Below are 13912 nucleotides of genomic sequence, written 5' to 3'. Positions count from 1 at the left end.
AAATATTTTCTATTAAATACAAATTTAAGTTCAGTACCATGCAAAGCTTAAGACAAGGCCACGAGCCAGTGAGGACAGCAGAGAGGGTCTCTTCATTTCAGATTACTTCATTTTTATCAAACATCTTCCACAAATAAATATAGGTTGATGCAATTACATGGAACCAAGTGTTGCCCTTGGTTTGTGAGAAACATATTTCAAAGGGATGAAGGAAGGGAACTAGCTGGTCCCTCCTGTCTTGGGGTCTCCAGAACATGGAGCACGGACTACTAGATTAGCGTCTTGGTAGCAGCCAAGAAGTTATAATGGCCTATATTACAAGGAAGCCATAAGAAGGCAGGTCTTGGCACTTTTAATAATCAAAATAAGTGAATTGCTGGTCTTTATGGACCTAGCTCTTATCCACCCCCAAATGCAGAAGCTTACATAAGTAAATTCTTATTTAAAACTCAAGATATTTATCATGCCACGTACAATGCAAAACCTGCCAGGGATTTCTGAGTTGCCAATGTTTCTGAGTTTGCCAGTGTTCAGAAAACATGGGCTATATTTAGCAAAGTGAGGAGTGAGAATTGCTAGGTGCAGTAAAAGAACCCAAATATACTCAAGGATTTTATCGAATACAAGTTAATACTCTCAATCACTTACGAAACGGTGAGGGAACAGAATATTGATTCATGATCTTCCTGTAAAGTAAGCGGGCTCATTAACTTCAACTCCCTCACCCCCTGCTGTACTCTAGAACTGCATCCTGCATTTAATGCTTCTAAATGGACACAGAGCAATGGAGAAAACCTTGTATACAAGAACAAGATTCAACCAGAAAAGCTGAGAACTGAAACAACTTCCCCCTCCTTTTCAATGGAGTAATGCTCTGTTCCTTTACCTACACCTTGCAAAACTCAATGAAGGGGCTCATTTTCCTTCAGCAAGTTTGGCGTTTGGGAACAGAAGGGTTAATGCTAGTCTTGAGATGACAGTTCATTCTACCAAGGCCAAAAGCTCCAGTTGCTCTGTGCTCAGCTGCAAAAAGCATCCAGCATTTCCACTGGCAATTTCTGCAAAGTGCTTGTGACATTAGCCATACAAAATGCTGCTGTGCATTGAAGATTGGCAACTCCAGGGAAGAGCAGAATATATTGAATTTCACATCAAAGCGCACATGCAGGTTTGCCACTGATTGTATTAGCCAGTTTCCTTCTGAAGTCATTAAAAAACTACATTTTAAAAAATTACTTTAAAGCGGCTGCAGAATTTCCAATCTGTTGCACCAGTGACGTGGAGGAAACAAAGAGAGCCTCTTGCAAAACGGAGATCCAGCCTTCCATAGCACATGGAGGGTCTGTCTACCTTTGGAAACAATATGGGAAGTAGATCAAGAAGCCAGGACATTTAGGCTCAGGAACAGAGCCTGTGGTCAGCCAGAGTTCGCCAGCTGCCCTGGATGCCAAGCTTGCTCTTCAGTTTAAAGCTGCCACCCCAAATACAACAGCTAAGAGCTCTTACTTCTTTCCAAATTGGCCCTGTATTGTCAAGTAACCTGGGAAAAGTGTCCTTCCTAGTGTACTTTATTTGCTCTATAATCAGCTACATCCTTTTACCAAGCAATGTCTGGCTATTGGGCTAGGGACAGAATTACACATACACTGGTATAAGTGATCAGAAACTGGTTCAGATCTGTAACGCAACAGTTCAGTGCACACAAACCACTTTCAAAATGGCTGAAACTGGTTTGAGATAAACCTGGATGGATGTAGTATCAGATTTAACTGATTTAGGTTAGATCGGTTTATTGAACTTCTATTCCAGACCCCCTCCAGATTCAGGTCAACGCATAATCCCCCAGCATCCCAGGATGCTTTGCACCTTTCCTGTAAACCCCGCCTTTGCAGGGTGGGTGGGCTAGCCTTGGCCCAAGCTGTCTGCTCCTGCCCACCAGGGAGGAGTGCTCTGGCGCCCCCTGGCTTTTGGTCCAGGCATGTGGCTGCATTTCTGGGATCAAAAGTGAATGTCTGTTTACTAGCTTATTGGTTCAATCTACGCAGCTTAGACTAACCTGTGAAGATTGAATCAATTCAGCCTTGGGCTTTCTGACTGTCTGTACTTAGCCCCATTGTTCTCTGTAGTATAAATGTTTAATTTTACTCCCAAAGGCAGAGTCTGCAGTGCTAGCTCTGACCCTGGCTTCACATTTTTTCCTCTTTTCCCTTGTCTGTTGTTTGGCCTCTCAAATGCTGCAGAATCCACTGTTGCCTCATCCCCCTCATGTGCAGATCATCTTTGTGCTTCGCATGACAGTGTTTTCAGTGACTGAGCATGAAAGATGCAATTGCAAACTGAGCTATAAGAAGGAACAGAGGAAAAAGAAAGCCATCTACATGGTATGGGGGTGGGGGGAAAAGAGAGATTGAGAGCTGGAACATGGCTGGACGGGGGAGGAAATGAATAGTATTGATTAAAAAAAAAAGCTCCATAAATGGAGGGCTCGACTGATCAGGAGATTAGGTCCTGGATTTTGAAGGTCAAAAAAATTACTGCACAATGATACCAGCCAATGGCTCACTGCCTCACCTGAAGTGATTTGGGATTTTCAGACTGATCCCTAGTGGACACTGGCCTAGCTCAAAAACAATGCAGGACCAGTGAGAGCACCATGCCAACAACCTCCCAAAGGTCAGGGGCTGAATTATTCTTTTATCCCTAAATCTGATTCTCCCCATGAGAGACAGGCAGAGACAGGGTAGCAAGGGAAATGCGATACTGGAGGCTTGGTGTCAGGCATTTATAATACTCTTACAGAAGAACAAGAAACAAGGGAGGTGGTGGGGGCGGGAGGGGGAATGATAAGATGAATAAAGTGAAAAGAAAAAAAAATTCAAGATTGGGAGAAGTAACAGACTGATAAAAGGGGGGAAATAATGTACCAGTCAGCAGAAAACTACAGAGCCTTCTTCAATGCTCTCATTCCACCGAGACTGAAGTGAGTTCACAGCCTGGAGTTAAAGTACTGTTAGAGATGGATATTAGAAATATCTGCAGCAAATCACAAGAACTGGTATGTGGAAGCTATTTTAACAATGTCATGGGCTTTGCTTATGCTCTTGGGGCCTGAGTCATCAGGGAAAGGCGTGGGTACTGTTAGGGTCCCTGACAGGGTCTTTCTTACTTAAACGTCTGTAGGCTGAGGGCAGAGGGTGATGAGACTAATGGGTCAGCAAGACATTGCGACAGAAATCTAAGCATGGGGACAGATGTAACAGTTACACCGGGATTAAATCGCCCCAGTATAAGATGTTCCAGTGCAACTGGAATGTCTGTTTGCTCCGAGACTGGTGGAAGTGGAGTGGAGTGATGTCACTTCAACCAGTTGAAGTACCGGTGCTCAACCTGCAGCCCAGCCCTCAGGGCTCACCGCAGGTCCAGCGATCCGGTGGGGGAGCAGTGGCAGCATTCATTGCTTCCAGAATGCTGTGGCTGCTCCCTCGCTGCTCTATTTCTGGACTCATGGGGAGTCCTGCAGGCAGAGGACATGGCCTTACGTGCTGGATAATGCCGGCACGTGGGGTTGGTCTGTGACTGGATCCAGCGTGTGGGTCAGGCCAATGTGCCAGGTCATGTGGCAGCCAGATCTGGCAGCTGGGTTGTGTTGGTGAGTCGGTTCATGCTCATGAACCAATACCTGCCTACAAGATGCCGCTCATCCACTGGTCTGGTGCTACTTGTCCAGCCTGCGGGGCTGGGAGGTTGAGCGTCACTGGTGTAAAGGGCTGCGGTTACAGTGGGTCAGCTCACTTACAGGTGCAGAAGTAATGGTTAAATCAGAACAGCTGCCAGGTGCTCCCAAGTGACAAGACCCCCATCTTCCTTTAAAACAGTTTAAAGTTATATCTGTCGAGAAGGGGAGACAGTTTTTCAAGTATTAATCCTAAAGTGTCTGTGAATAGCTGCTCCTCTCCCAGGATCAGCCCTCCATTTCCATTTGCAATTCTAAAGCGGCTGCTAATCCTTCCACAAGCCCCTTTGTTTGCCACCTCTCCCCTCCCTTCCTCACGCCCAGTCCCAGCACTGACTACAGGGCTCCGGATTTTCTGATTTCCCAAGCAATGAGGCTTATGCCTCTCTTGGGAAGCTCACAGAAACAAACGTTTTTTCCTAATCTCCAGATTTAGGTGGGAGACTATGAAGAAGTGTGGCACAGAAAACCCTGCTGAACATTTTCTGCTCCTTAGTTACATGTGCTGAATCTCTTGCTCATGACAAAGGGCTTGAGGCTTCTTCCTGGGCCCAAACTTCCAAGCGTGAACTACCGACACGTTCTCCGAACATCACAGCAACATACAAATAAAACCTGGCGGCGCCTTGGGATGAATTCTGGTTACCGCTGCAGGTACTGAAGATGACTTTGAACAAAACATCTTGTCAGATGGACACATAGAATATGAAGAGGATCTGAAGGGCAGCTTTTAGTGCACTTCATACATGGTAATCTTTGCAACTGCCCATGAACATCCTCCTCTCTTTTTAAGCACAGGTGTCCACTGAAAACCAGCACCTTTGCTGTGGTACTCAAACAGAGCCCTCCCTGAGCTAGTACTGCTCCCACCTCAAACGTAGATCAGTGAGATTCTACTTTTCTGGAGAGTTTGGAGAGAAAAATTAAAAATTAGATAAAAGAAAATATTCAGTTGAGTACTTCCTTGTGTGTTGGACTAGAGGCCCTGTGTCCCAATCCTGTCTTGCTAAGGCTTCAACAAAGCTTTAGCAAAACAGGACGTCAGCTTCTACCAGGCCTCCCCCCACCCCTTTTACCACCCCTCCTTTCTCCCTAGTTTAATTAAGTTTCTTCTTCTAATCAAGTTCCTCTCCCTCCTAGAAGAGAGCACCAGGCTCAGCTGAGCTGATTTCATGAAAACCTTTTTGAACACGAACCGAGCACCTTCTATACCACGGCGCTGAAGAGTCTTGGAGGAAAGTGCGGGCAGAAAACACTTTCCCAAATAAACACTGTGTTTCTGACCCAACATGGCAACAACCGGGCTTTAACCTTCTACGGAGCACGTGGACAACCCTTAATAGGATAAACACTGGACATGGCTGGTGTGGCCACCTGATGTACAAGTGGCACCTAAAAACCTTGCCTGGATGCGATGGTGGAAACCCTGACCAAACCATGAAGCACATAAAACATCCTGCCCCAGATACAAGTTTGAGGGCGACGTCCTGGAGTTATACTTGCTTTCCAGCCGGGCACAGGTCTGGTTGGGGAATTTGGCATTAAAACTGTGACGATAGCCCCTGCTCCTAAAGCTGTACAAAACAAGAAGTTGAGCTGCTAAATATATAATAAGCAGAGAGCTTAAAAGCCCCTCCAGATCACACCTGGAAGATAAGTTAGTGAAGCATCTTCCAAGAAGACAGGGAAGTCTGAAGAAAGACTCAGTAATAAGGAGATAACTAATTGGTACATGTACCAAACCAGTGAAATAGGGTATGCTTGTCTGGGTCTCTGTGTTGTGCCCAGTGATTGGCTTTTTTATGCAGTCATTAGAATCTGACTGGTTTCTACAGCTATTCAATGTTTAATAAACGTATAAGAGATGTAATTGTTTTATCACACTTCGGCGATGTAATGGTCCCCTGCAACACTTCACCTCAACGAGTTGGTTTGGTTAGCTGGTCATCAGCAATTAAAAATTCTCTATTTATGCTCACTGTTGTTTCTTGAAACTTGATTAGTGCTATGGGCAATAAATGGGGAACAGAGCTGAACTGTGTGGGGCTGGTGCCCAGGTGGCCTAGCCACCAGTAACAGTGAGTAGCACAAACTAAGTATTTACTGGCTCTGGGAACATGGTGATGCTGTTCAGAGTCTGGGAAATACCCTATTTCCCTGTGCATATAACACTCCCAAATAAAACACACACCTTGTTTTTGGAAGACAGAAAATGGGGGAGGAGGGTAGGGGAGATTTTACTAGTCTTGGCTGCCTCTGTCCTCCTGGGAACACAGAGCATCCAGGAAATGTAGCATCAGGAAGTTCTGGGTGCCAGCTGCTTCACCCAGACTGTCTCCTGAGATGACGCATCTCCTAGACACTGTCCATCTCCAGGACACATCCTGTGGGTGCGCAAAGTTGCTACTTCCTTTTGGAAGTACTAAAGCACAGAGTAGTAGCAACCCATACTGTGCCGTATGCAAGGTGCACGGTTGTTTTTAGCTGCTACTTTGCTGTAGCGGCACACTATAATGAGGCCGTGCGCTGCTACGGCAAAGTAGCTGCCGTTACGTGTAGATGCGTGTGGTTGTTATGTCCCTGTGGCGTGATGCTACAGCACCGGAGCATCATGCGCAGACGCACCGGGTTGCACAAGTTTAGGACTTGTGCCATTCCAAGGGCAGCAGCAAGACTGTTAGTGATTTACTGCAAGTAATTCTTTATATAAGTTCCTGCCAATGAAGTGCTGTTTCCACATTAGATGCCTAATCAAGATACTTCCAGCAGCTCACATGCTGCTGCAGGCTCAAGCTACAGTGCTAAGCCAACAGCTATGGCTGTGGGAGGGTTAACACAGGACTCGGCCACCTTGGCAGACACAGGGCATGAACAGCATCTCCAGCTTGCTTTTTTTCCAAGGGAAGAACACAACATCCCCACCTTCAACACCCCCCAGTTTGGGGGGGAGGGGGAGGGGGGGGGTTGATTTTGGGGAAAAGGTGCATGTGTAAGGAAGAACAGTATATAGAGCCACACATATACAGATGGGCTGTTAAGTCAATCTGGGTTTGGAAGCATTTGTATTCAAAGAGGTGCAGCCAAATTACTGGGATAAAAGCTGCAGAGTCAGAGCTAAGCTCTAAATCAGGTTGTTGTTATTGGAGGCAGCGTCAGACACGCACCTGCCTGACGGATTACATGGCCTTCTGGATTGCATGAGCACCTTGGTCAATCAAATGGAGCCTTGGGTTTAGTCTGCTTTCAACAGGACCGATGGCTTCCTTTCAAGAGGAGTCGATGAGTCCTTTCCAAGCGAGCTTTCACCATTTCTGGGCCCTGCTGCTGTCTGTATCTCCCCGAGAAATTTAGTGCAATGCAGCAGATGGAGCCTGGGGCCTGTCGGATCCCAAGAGAGCCGGCATTACTGTTACCGACAGTCAGCGTGCTCAGCATTATGCAAATAGGAACCAAGGTTGTCCCCGTCTCCTAGCAAGCCCTCCAGGGTGGGTGGTACCTGGCATACTTGAACACTTAAAATACTCTACCTTGTCCGGGCCATCACGTTGTTCTTCTTGGGTTGCTGATTAACCGGACTTCCCATGTTGCCATTCTTCAGGGAACCCTTCCGAGCTAGTTCCCGCTGCTTCTCTGCACAGGAAACAAAAAAGTGAGAGCAAGGTGAGCGATGTCAACTGCCTGGCGACCCTGCAGCTTACAAAGCTGAATCCTGAGCTGGTGAAAGGTGCAGCAAAAAGAAATGCCTGGAAACGGGTGCTCTCTATCTCCGGAGCCTGGCTTGAGGGCAGGGCAAGCTGCATTAGAGCTTACTCTGGGGATGCGGATATGGGAAGCCAGCCCTTGAGATCACCTGCTTCCTGGCTATGAGAACAAATTAGGAACTACCAGAAAATGATGATGCAAGAGAATCTCCTGACAAAGCAGGGTCCTTGTCTACAATACATTTTCTAGTCCAATCTAGTGTTTAACATCAAGTTACCACTTCCCTGCAAGGCTAATTACTCCTGCTTCAGGAAGCATTATTGCCTTGCTCCTTACTCTTTCCTTCTGTGCTTTGTATTGCTTATTATCTGTCCCCAGGTATGGGCTCACATGCCTACCCCCAATTGAATCTCATTGTTGCTTTGCACCTTTTCCTTGCCTTTTTTTTTAAAATAGCAAGCACTTTGCAGTCCTATTTGCAGAACATTACTCGGTGTACTTGTTTTTCAGAGCATGAACTAGCTGTCGATGAGATGGGAATTGAAAAACAGAACAGCAGAAAGTAGATTTGGAAGCAGAGCTGTTTCAAAGTCAGCTTTACCTATGGACAGGCTATGATCACCTTCCCTAATAAAAGTGTTCACCTATGGAGCTGCAAGTATAATTCAGGCCCTGCAGCCCCAAAACTCGGCCCTCCATAGCTCGGTGTTATTTATACTTGAGGGGGTGCCAAGAGATGAGAGATACAAGGACGGAGGGCAGATGCTGTACCACCCTTGCAGAAAGACCTCAACCCAGCACAGGAAAGCTTCTGACCCAAGTAAGACCAAAGGGTGCAGGTGGCTTGCGATGGGTGGTCTGATGCTTAGTGGGGTTGTTTCTGTACTTGATACAACTTGCGTTGCCTGTGGCGTGGCTGCAAGAATGGGATCTAGACAGCATACGGAAGCAGCCCTATCTGCTATTTTTCTCCTCTGTTTTATGTCTATTTTATGTTGCAGCATTTTGCTTTATGTTCCTTTCTTGCTCTCCTTGGGGAAATCAGTTGGGTTGCCTTAGCAGTTTGCCAGAGAAGACAGGGGCTAACTGCCCTCATTTTGTTCTGAAAGGCAAGCGAGGGCTCCCAGGAAAAAACAGAGTCTGGAGCCAGCCAGGAGAAGAGCCAGATAAAATCACTCTGAGTTTGATGGAGTTCAAAGACATGCTGGAAGCTTCTGGCCTTCTGCACCTGAATGATGGGGCAGTTAAGGCTGGGTTGGAGCCTCCCAGTGCTACTGGCTGGGGAACTTTTCTTGTGATTATGGTTCTCCCTGCAGTGTTTGCAGTGCTCTAGTGCGTGCTCCATCTCTGTTGGGTGAGAGGAAATAAAGCTGTTATTACATGTTCTTTGAGAGAAGCACTTTCTTGAAGGGAAGCCAGCCCCATAGCTAGGAACATCTGTGTGACTTGAGTGCAGGGGACAAGGGCAGGGAAACGTGTGACGGGTGAAGAAGGGAACGGCAGCAAGAGTTCTGCTTTCAGCTGCAGAAGGACCCTACATGTCAAAAGCAATCAGAAAAGATACTCAGACCCTGTGGCAATGAATGTGGTATCAGGACTTAGGAGCACCCTACACCTGCTTGGACCATATGCAATTCTGATCCCGCTAATGTCAACGGTGAATAAACTCCATCGGGCTTTGTAGGAACAGGATTGACTAGTAATTTCCTTTGGCTGAGTTACATGGGTCAGGTGTGGGACAGAGACCACAGCAACCTCCTGTGGCCGCAGCTCCAAACCAGACTGGGATTTCTCAGCAACGAATATTCTTACACCACATAAAGATGGGGGGAAACACAGGGCGTTAGTGGGGAACCTAATTACAACTTAAACTGTGGAAAGGCTATGGGCCTCTGCCTGTGTAGGGAAATGAGTACTCTACAAACAAGCCATAAAGGGCTTAAGAGGCGTCATGATTCCCAACAGGTCCCTGACTCACACATGGGGGATCATATGCTTTGTTGCTGATCTCCTTCTGCTGTAAGATAGTTAGGTTCAAGCTTTCAACACGGATCATCATTCTCTACCTCCCATTGACAGCACAGGGCAAGCACCAGTTCTGTTTTCCATTTCAGATGATGCATTTGTTCAATCAGTCCAAAAGCAAGCCAAGGTTTTTCTCCGTACAACACCCAGCAACCTCTGAACTTCATAAAGCAAATGGGCAACGATGACAGTGCTGTTATATGAGACGTGTTTGTGACCTGCATGATCCACTGCCTCTGCCATGACCCCTTGGCTTCCTATTTTGTGGCTTGGAGGTGACATTTCCAGAAGTGGCACAGGAATGCGGGTTCCAGCATCACAAGCGACTCCAGCCCCTTGGTGCCCAAGGCAAACTGAAGATGAAGGGGTCCTGGGTACTTAATGTCTGGCTCCTTTTGGAAAATGGGAGCTTTGAGATTCTGAAAATTTGAAGCATTGGGCTCTGACCATCACTGGACTTGGACAGAGCTCGGGTGCCTGACCCACAAGAAGTGATCCGAAATATCCCCAGCCAGCAGCCGCTGATCCCCTTGGGTGCTTACCCGCTGGATCTCAGGGAGCTGAACGCTGGCTTCTGTGCACTGCAGAAGGTCCCAGTCTGGGGAGCAGCCAGATCTGAACTGCCCTCTAAGGCATGTCCACCTCAGCATTTTGATGTCTAAAATTTAGGTTCCTTGCCCAGGGGGTTTATGCTTCCTGGGCAGTGAGTTGGGAGACTAGTGTCTCTTGAAGATGATCCTAATGGTTTTGATGCTCAGTAAAAGCAGGTGAAGGAGTGCCACATCCAGGAGGGTGTCTGAACCCCTGCTTCTCCTTGGAGCGGAGGCATCTGACCTGGAGATGCATCATGGAAGGATCCTTGACTTCAGCTTACAACCCAGCAGGCCTTCTGTATGAGGGGCTTTGGTGATGCAGATGGTGCCTGCCTTTGCCCAGTAGCCTAGTGTCCAGGCCGCTCACCCAGGAAGTGGGAGATCTGGGTTTTAGACCCTTTTCAGTCTGCATGGATTCAAACCCACCTCTCCCACTTCCTAGGAAATGGCCTGGCTAGAAGGTTACATGCTAGGCTGGGGAGGGGGCTCTTGCCTCTCCTGCACAGCCAAGAGTACAAGGTTCATGGGGTACAAAGGGGAATAAGTTAGAGAGAGCTGAACTCTGCAGCCCAGGGGGGAGGGCACTGTTCTAGATGGGAGTCCTGTGTTGTGGCCACTGTTAACTATTTGCCTGTTGAATGTAAAAGGGCTGCTATTTTCATAAGGACCTGGGAACCCCGCAGTGTCCATTAAGGACCTCGACTTTTTGTTTCATCCAAGAAACTGCACCTGTTGCACAACATGCAGGTGAGCAGGAAAAGTCCCACCTCCTGCATTACCCTGCCACTCGCACCAGCACCTGGACTGGCCTTAAGGATCTCCCCTCCAGAGGCTGACTTTGCTGAATTTAGGGGATCAGATCAACTGAAGGTTTAGCCTGGACAGCCTGTCCCTTCATCTTCTGCAGTTACTGGGGTTGGGTTTCTCTTACCAAGGAAAGAACCTTCCCCACACATGCAATGCATTCCCCACACATGCAATGACCTTCATAAGGCTGCAAAGCAACCAGCTGGCAAATCGGTTCCTGCTAATCAAGAAGGGGTCGTAGGAACTGCCGAACTCTGGATAACTCCCCATGGGAATGTTAGATCCCAGGCAGGAGCTCCTGGTTCTGTGCAGCAAAGCAAGAGAAAGATCCCTGAAACAAGAGGTGAACAGAGAACAACCAGAGAGCACTGACTCCCTGCAAGCCCCTTCCAGGCTTTTATGCTGGGTGCCTTAGCTGTTTAAAGAGCAGTACAAAGCCTGTGTGGCAGACACTGAAGAGAACAGGGTCTTTACACCTGGGGAATAGACACAGGGCTGTTCTTCAGCTATTTCGGAGAAGTCAATACCAATTCCACAGAAGGGCAGTGTTATAATGAGGCCGCATCTTCCATGGAAACCATTAAACAGTGTCTGAAACGTGCCACTTCCCTTTGATTTTATGCCTTTTATGTAAACTGCACTGAACCGTAAACATGCATGCCAATGAGGTCTGTCATCTAGTTCCTGGGAGGTGGCTCTGGGAGGCTGAGCGGGTTCGAGACACCTGTGTATCCCTGGCTGAGTGGAGCAGGCGGGCATGACTCACCCCAGCTTCCACTGCATTTGGTGCTGTGCTCAAACCCCGGGAGCCGGGAAGCTGCCTGCCTGTGCCGTGTGCTCTCACGGGGCGCCTGTGAGGAGCTCAATTAGATTGCTGAACTTCCTGTCTCGCCGTTAATAGGCTCTGTCTCGTTCGGGCTAATCCACCTGGCTCCGTATACCCACGTGGAAGGCAGTGGCAGCTCTGCTTCCACATGGGCAGATGGGTCAGAGAATGCAGACTGCGATGTGCTTTCAGCCTGGCACCCTGGGGAACGGGGCTGCACTGCTTCCATTTATGTTAATTGCTGACATTATGCAGTCAGAAAACATGTGGGACAGCATGTGCAAAGGAGGAGGGGGAGCAGGATCCCCCTGCCACGCTGCCAAGCTGCCCTGGACTGCGGGAGAGGGGGAGCACGGTAGAACAGGGCTCAGCAAACCACCACGTCGGCCCTTTTCACCCTGTCCTTCATCCACTATCGCACTGCTGCAGTCTGCAGCACGGTTTCTTCCCTCATTCACACAATGCTCCGATATTTCACTAAGAAGGATGATCTGCACAAAGAGGCCAGGAAGGCAGGTTGTTTCCTGTAAGCGTTTTCTCCAAAAGCTGGGCAGTGGGTTGTCACTTCAAAATGGCGCCAGCGTTACCCTGGGCTTCTTTCTTGACTCTGCATCTGCTGCCAAAGATGAGACAACGCATGCAATCTCTTTGGGACAGGGACCATCTCTGGTAGGGGTTTGTATACGGCTTAGCACAGTGAGGACCAGACCTAAAAACACTATTGCAATACAGGGATAATAGTGCCACCCAAATGGAGCAATGAAGAATTCACTCCGCAGTGCACATCTCCAGTGTCTACTTCAAGTGCATCTCCAACAAGTGCTTTGCTGGGGGCAAGGCAACTGAAGCAGCTTTATTGGTAATGAAGGCTTCATTTCCCTAGCATAAAGGAACATATTAAAATGACATGATTAAAACAGTGGTCCAGGGATACTCAACCAGGATGCTGCGGCACCCTGGGGTGCTGCAAGATCCTTTGAAGAGTGCCCCAGAGAAAGGGGCAAGAGCCACTGCAGTGGCCAGATACAGAATACACTGTCCAGAGGGAGCCTCCATTGGAGGAGCTCATGCTTCACAGAATGGAAGCAAAAACACCTTTGCTAATACTTGGGGATGCTCTCATACATATAAGCCTATTTTCCTTAGCCTATCCAAGCCGGCTGCCTCAAGAGGATCTAGCTGCAATGAGTCCCGTGGAGTCATCAGGGATTAAATAAAACAGTATGTCCTGCTTTCATTTTAAAGTGAATGCCTTCGAGTTTTGTTCCATGCCCCTGCTTTTTTCCTTTTATCAGAAGAGAGGATAAATAGACAGACGAGTTGATGCAGAACAGGTTTAGCCAGACATGCCGGTTTATAAATTTGCAGCTTAAACAATTCCAAGGAACTATTTATTCCTCTTGATTTCAGTCTTAAAAAAATCATAACCAGTTCTGATACTGAACTCTGGCCTATAAATGAATGGGGTTTTTGTATTCCATAAGTCAGTCCACTTTGTATATGCTTGCTAGGCCCTGTGTTCAGCTAGCTTAGTATTCTGCACAAAACAGTGACAAAGCCTGTAATACAGAACATGATATAGAAAACCCTCGGTACTCTGTACAAGTGTTAATTTTGCAAACCTGAAGCAAAAGGTGCAAAGTTCAGGCGGGAGGTTTTTGCCTTTAGCCCATGCTAAGGAGCTGTGCTAAGACTCCGATCCTACAAAACACTTCCTCTCACTCTCAGTCCTGCTTTCCTGGAGGACTAACCAGAGGCAATGCTCTGTTGCAGGGAACCACATTGCATAGGCCTCTGGGATTTGATGAGCTGGGAGGACAAAGGGAAATTGGTTTTCTGTGATGTAATAGATCTTTTTCCATCTTTGGGTCCTAGGACATGAGGTGGTCGGAGATGTTTGACTCCTTGCTGCCCTGTCAATGGACGGGAGCACTTCAGAGGCTGAGGGCTGTATGCATCCCCTGATGAATTGCTACCTGGGTCTGCCCCGCAAGGAGCAGCGCATGTACAGTGCACAGTGAATAAAATCCACCTGTCTGGTCATATTCTGCTGAATGATCAATGGAGTCTGGAGCGAGGAAGGGAAAGGAATGAAATGCTGACGGCAACTCCTAGACCCAACTTTCGCTTTACTCTTGTAATTGAGTGCAGGCGTATTAGCATGGGTTCTGCCAGCAGGAAAACCTTCACTCACTTCCCCTCTGACAGAGGCCATTTGTCAAGCAG

General features: G+C 47.7%; 1 protein-coding gene and 1 long non-coding RNA gene across 5 annotated transcripts in view; one reads left to right on the top strand and one right to left on the bottom strand.

The window, feature by feature from the left end:
- FAM219A (family with sequence similarity 219 member A) overlaps positions 1–13912 on the bottom strand; it is a 143026-nt gene that overhangs the window by 16073 nt on the left and 113041 nt on the right. For all 4 annotated transcript variants that reach the window (XM_090037573.1, XM_090037572.1, XM_090037570.1 and 1 more), the window contains one exon: positions 7261–7363. In XM_090037573.1, coding sequence (XP_089893699.1) covers positions 7261–7363 — 103 coding nt within the window. The remainder of the gene's footprint in view (positions 1–7260; positions 7364–13912) is intronic.
- Positions 21–5711, top strand: LOC149867922 (uncharacterized). The gene is made up of 2 exons (XR_016440933.1): positions 21–4482; positions 4874–5711. It is a non-coding gene; the product is annotated as an uncharacterized LOC149867922 (long non-coding RNA).

Source organism: Crocodylus siamensis, chromosome 3 (assembly GCF_052110815.1).
Source record: "Crocodylus siamensis isolate JL-2025a chromosome 3, ASM5211081v1, whole genome shotgun sequence".
NCBI classification, from domain to species: Eukaryota; Metazoa; Chordata; order Crocodylia; family Crocodylidae; genus Crocodylus; species Crocodylus siamensis.
The sequence above is the reverse complement of the archived record's forward strand: the minus strand, read 5'-3'. Positions and strand labels throughout refer to the sequence as shown.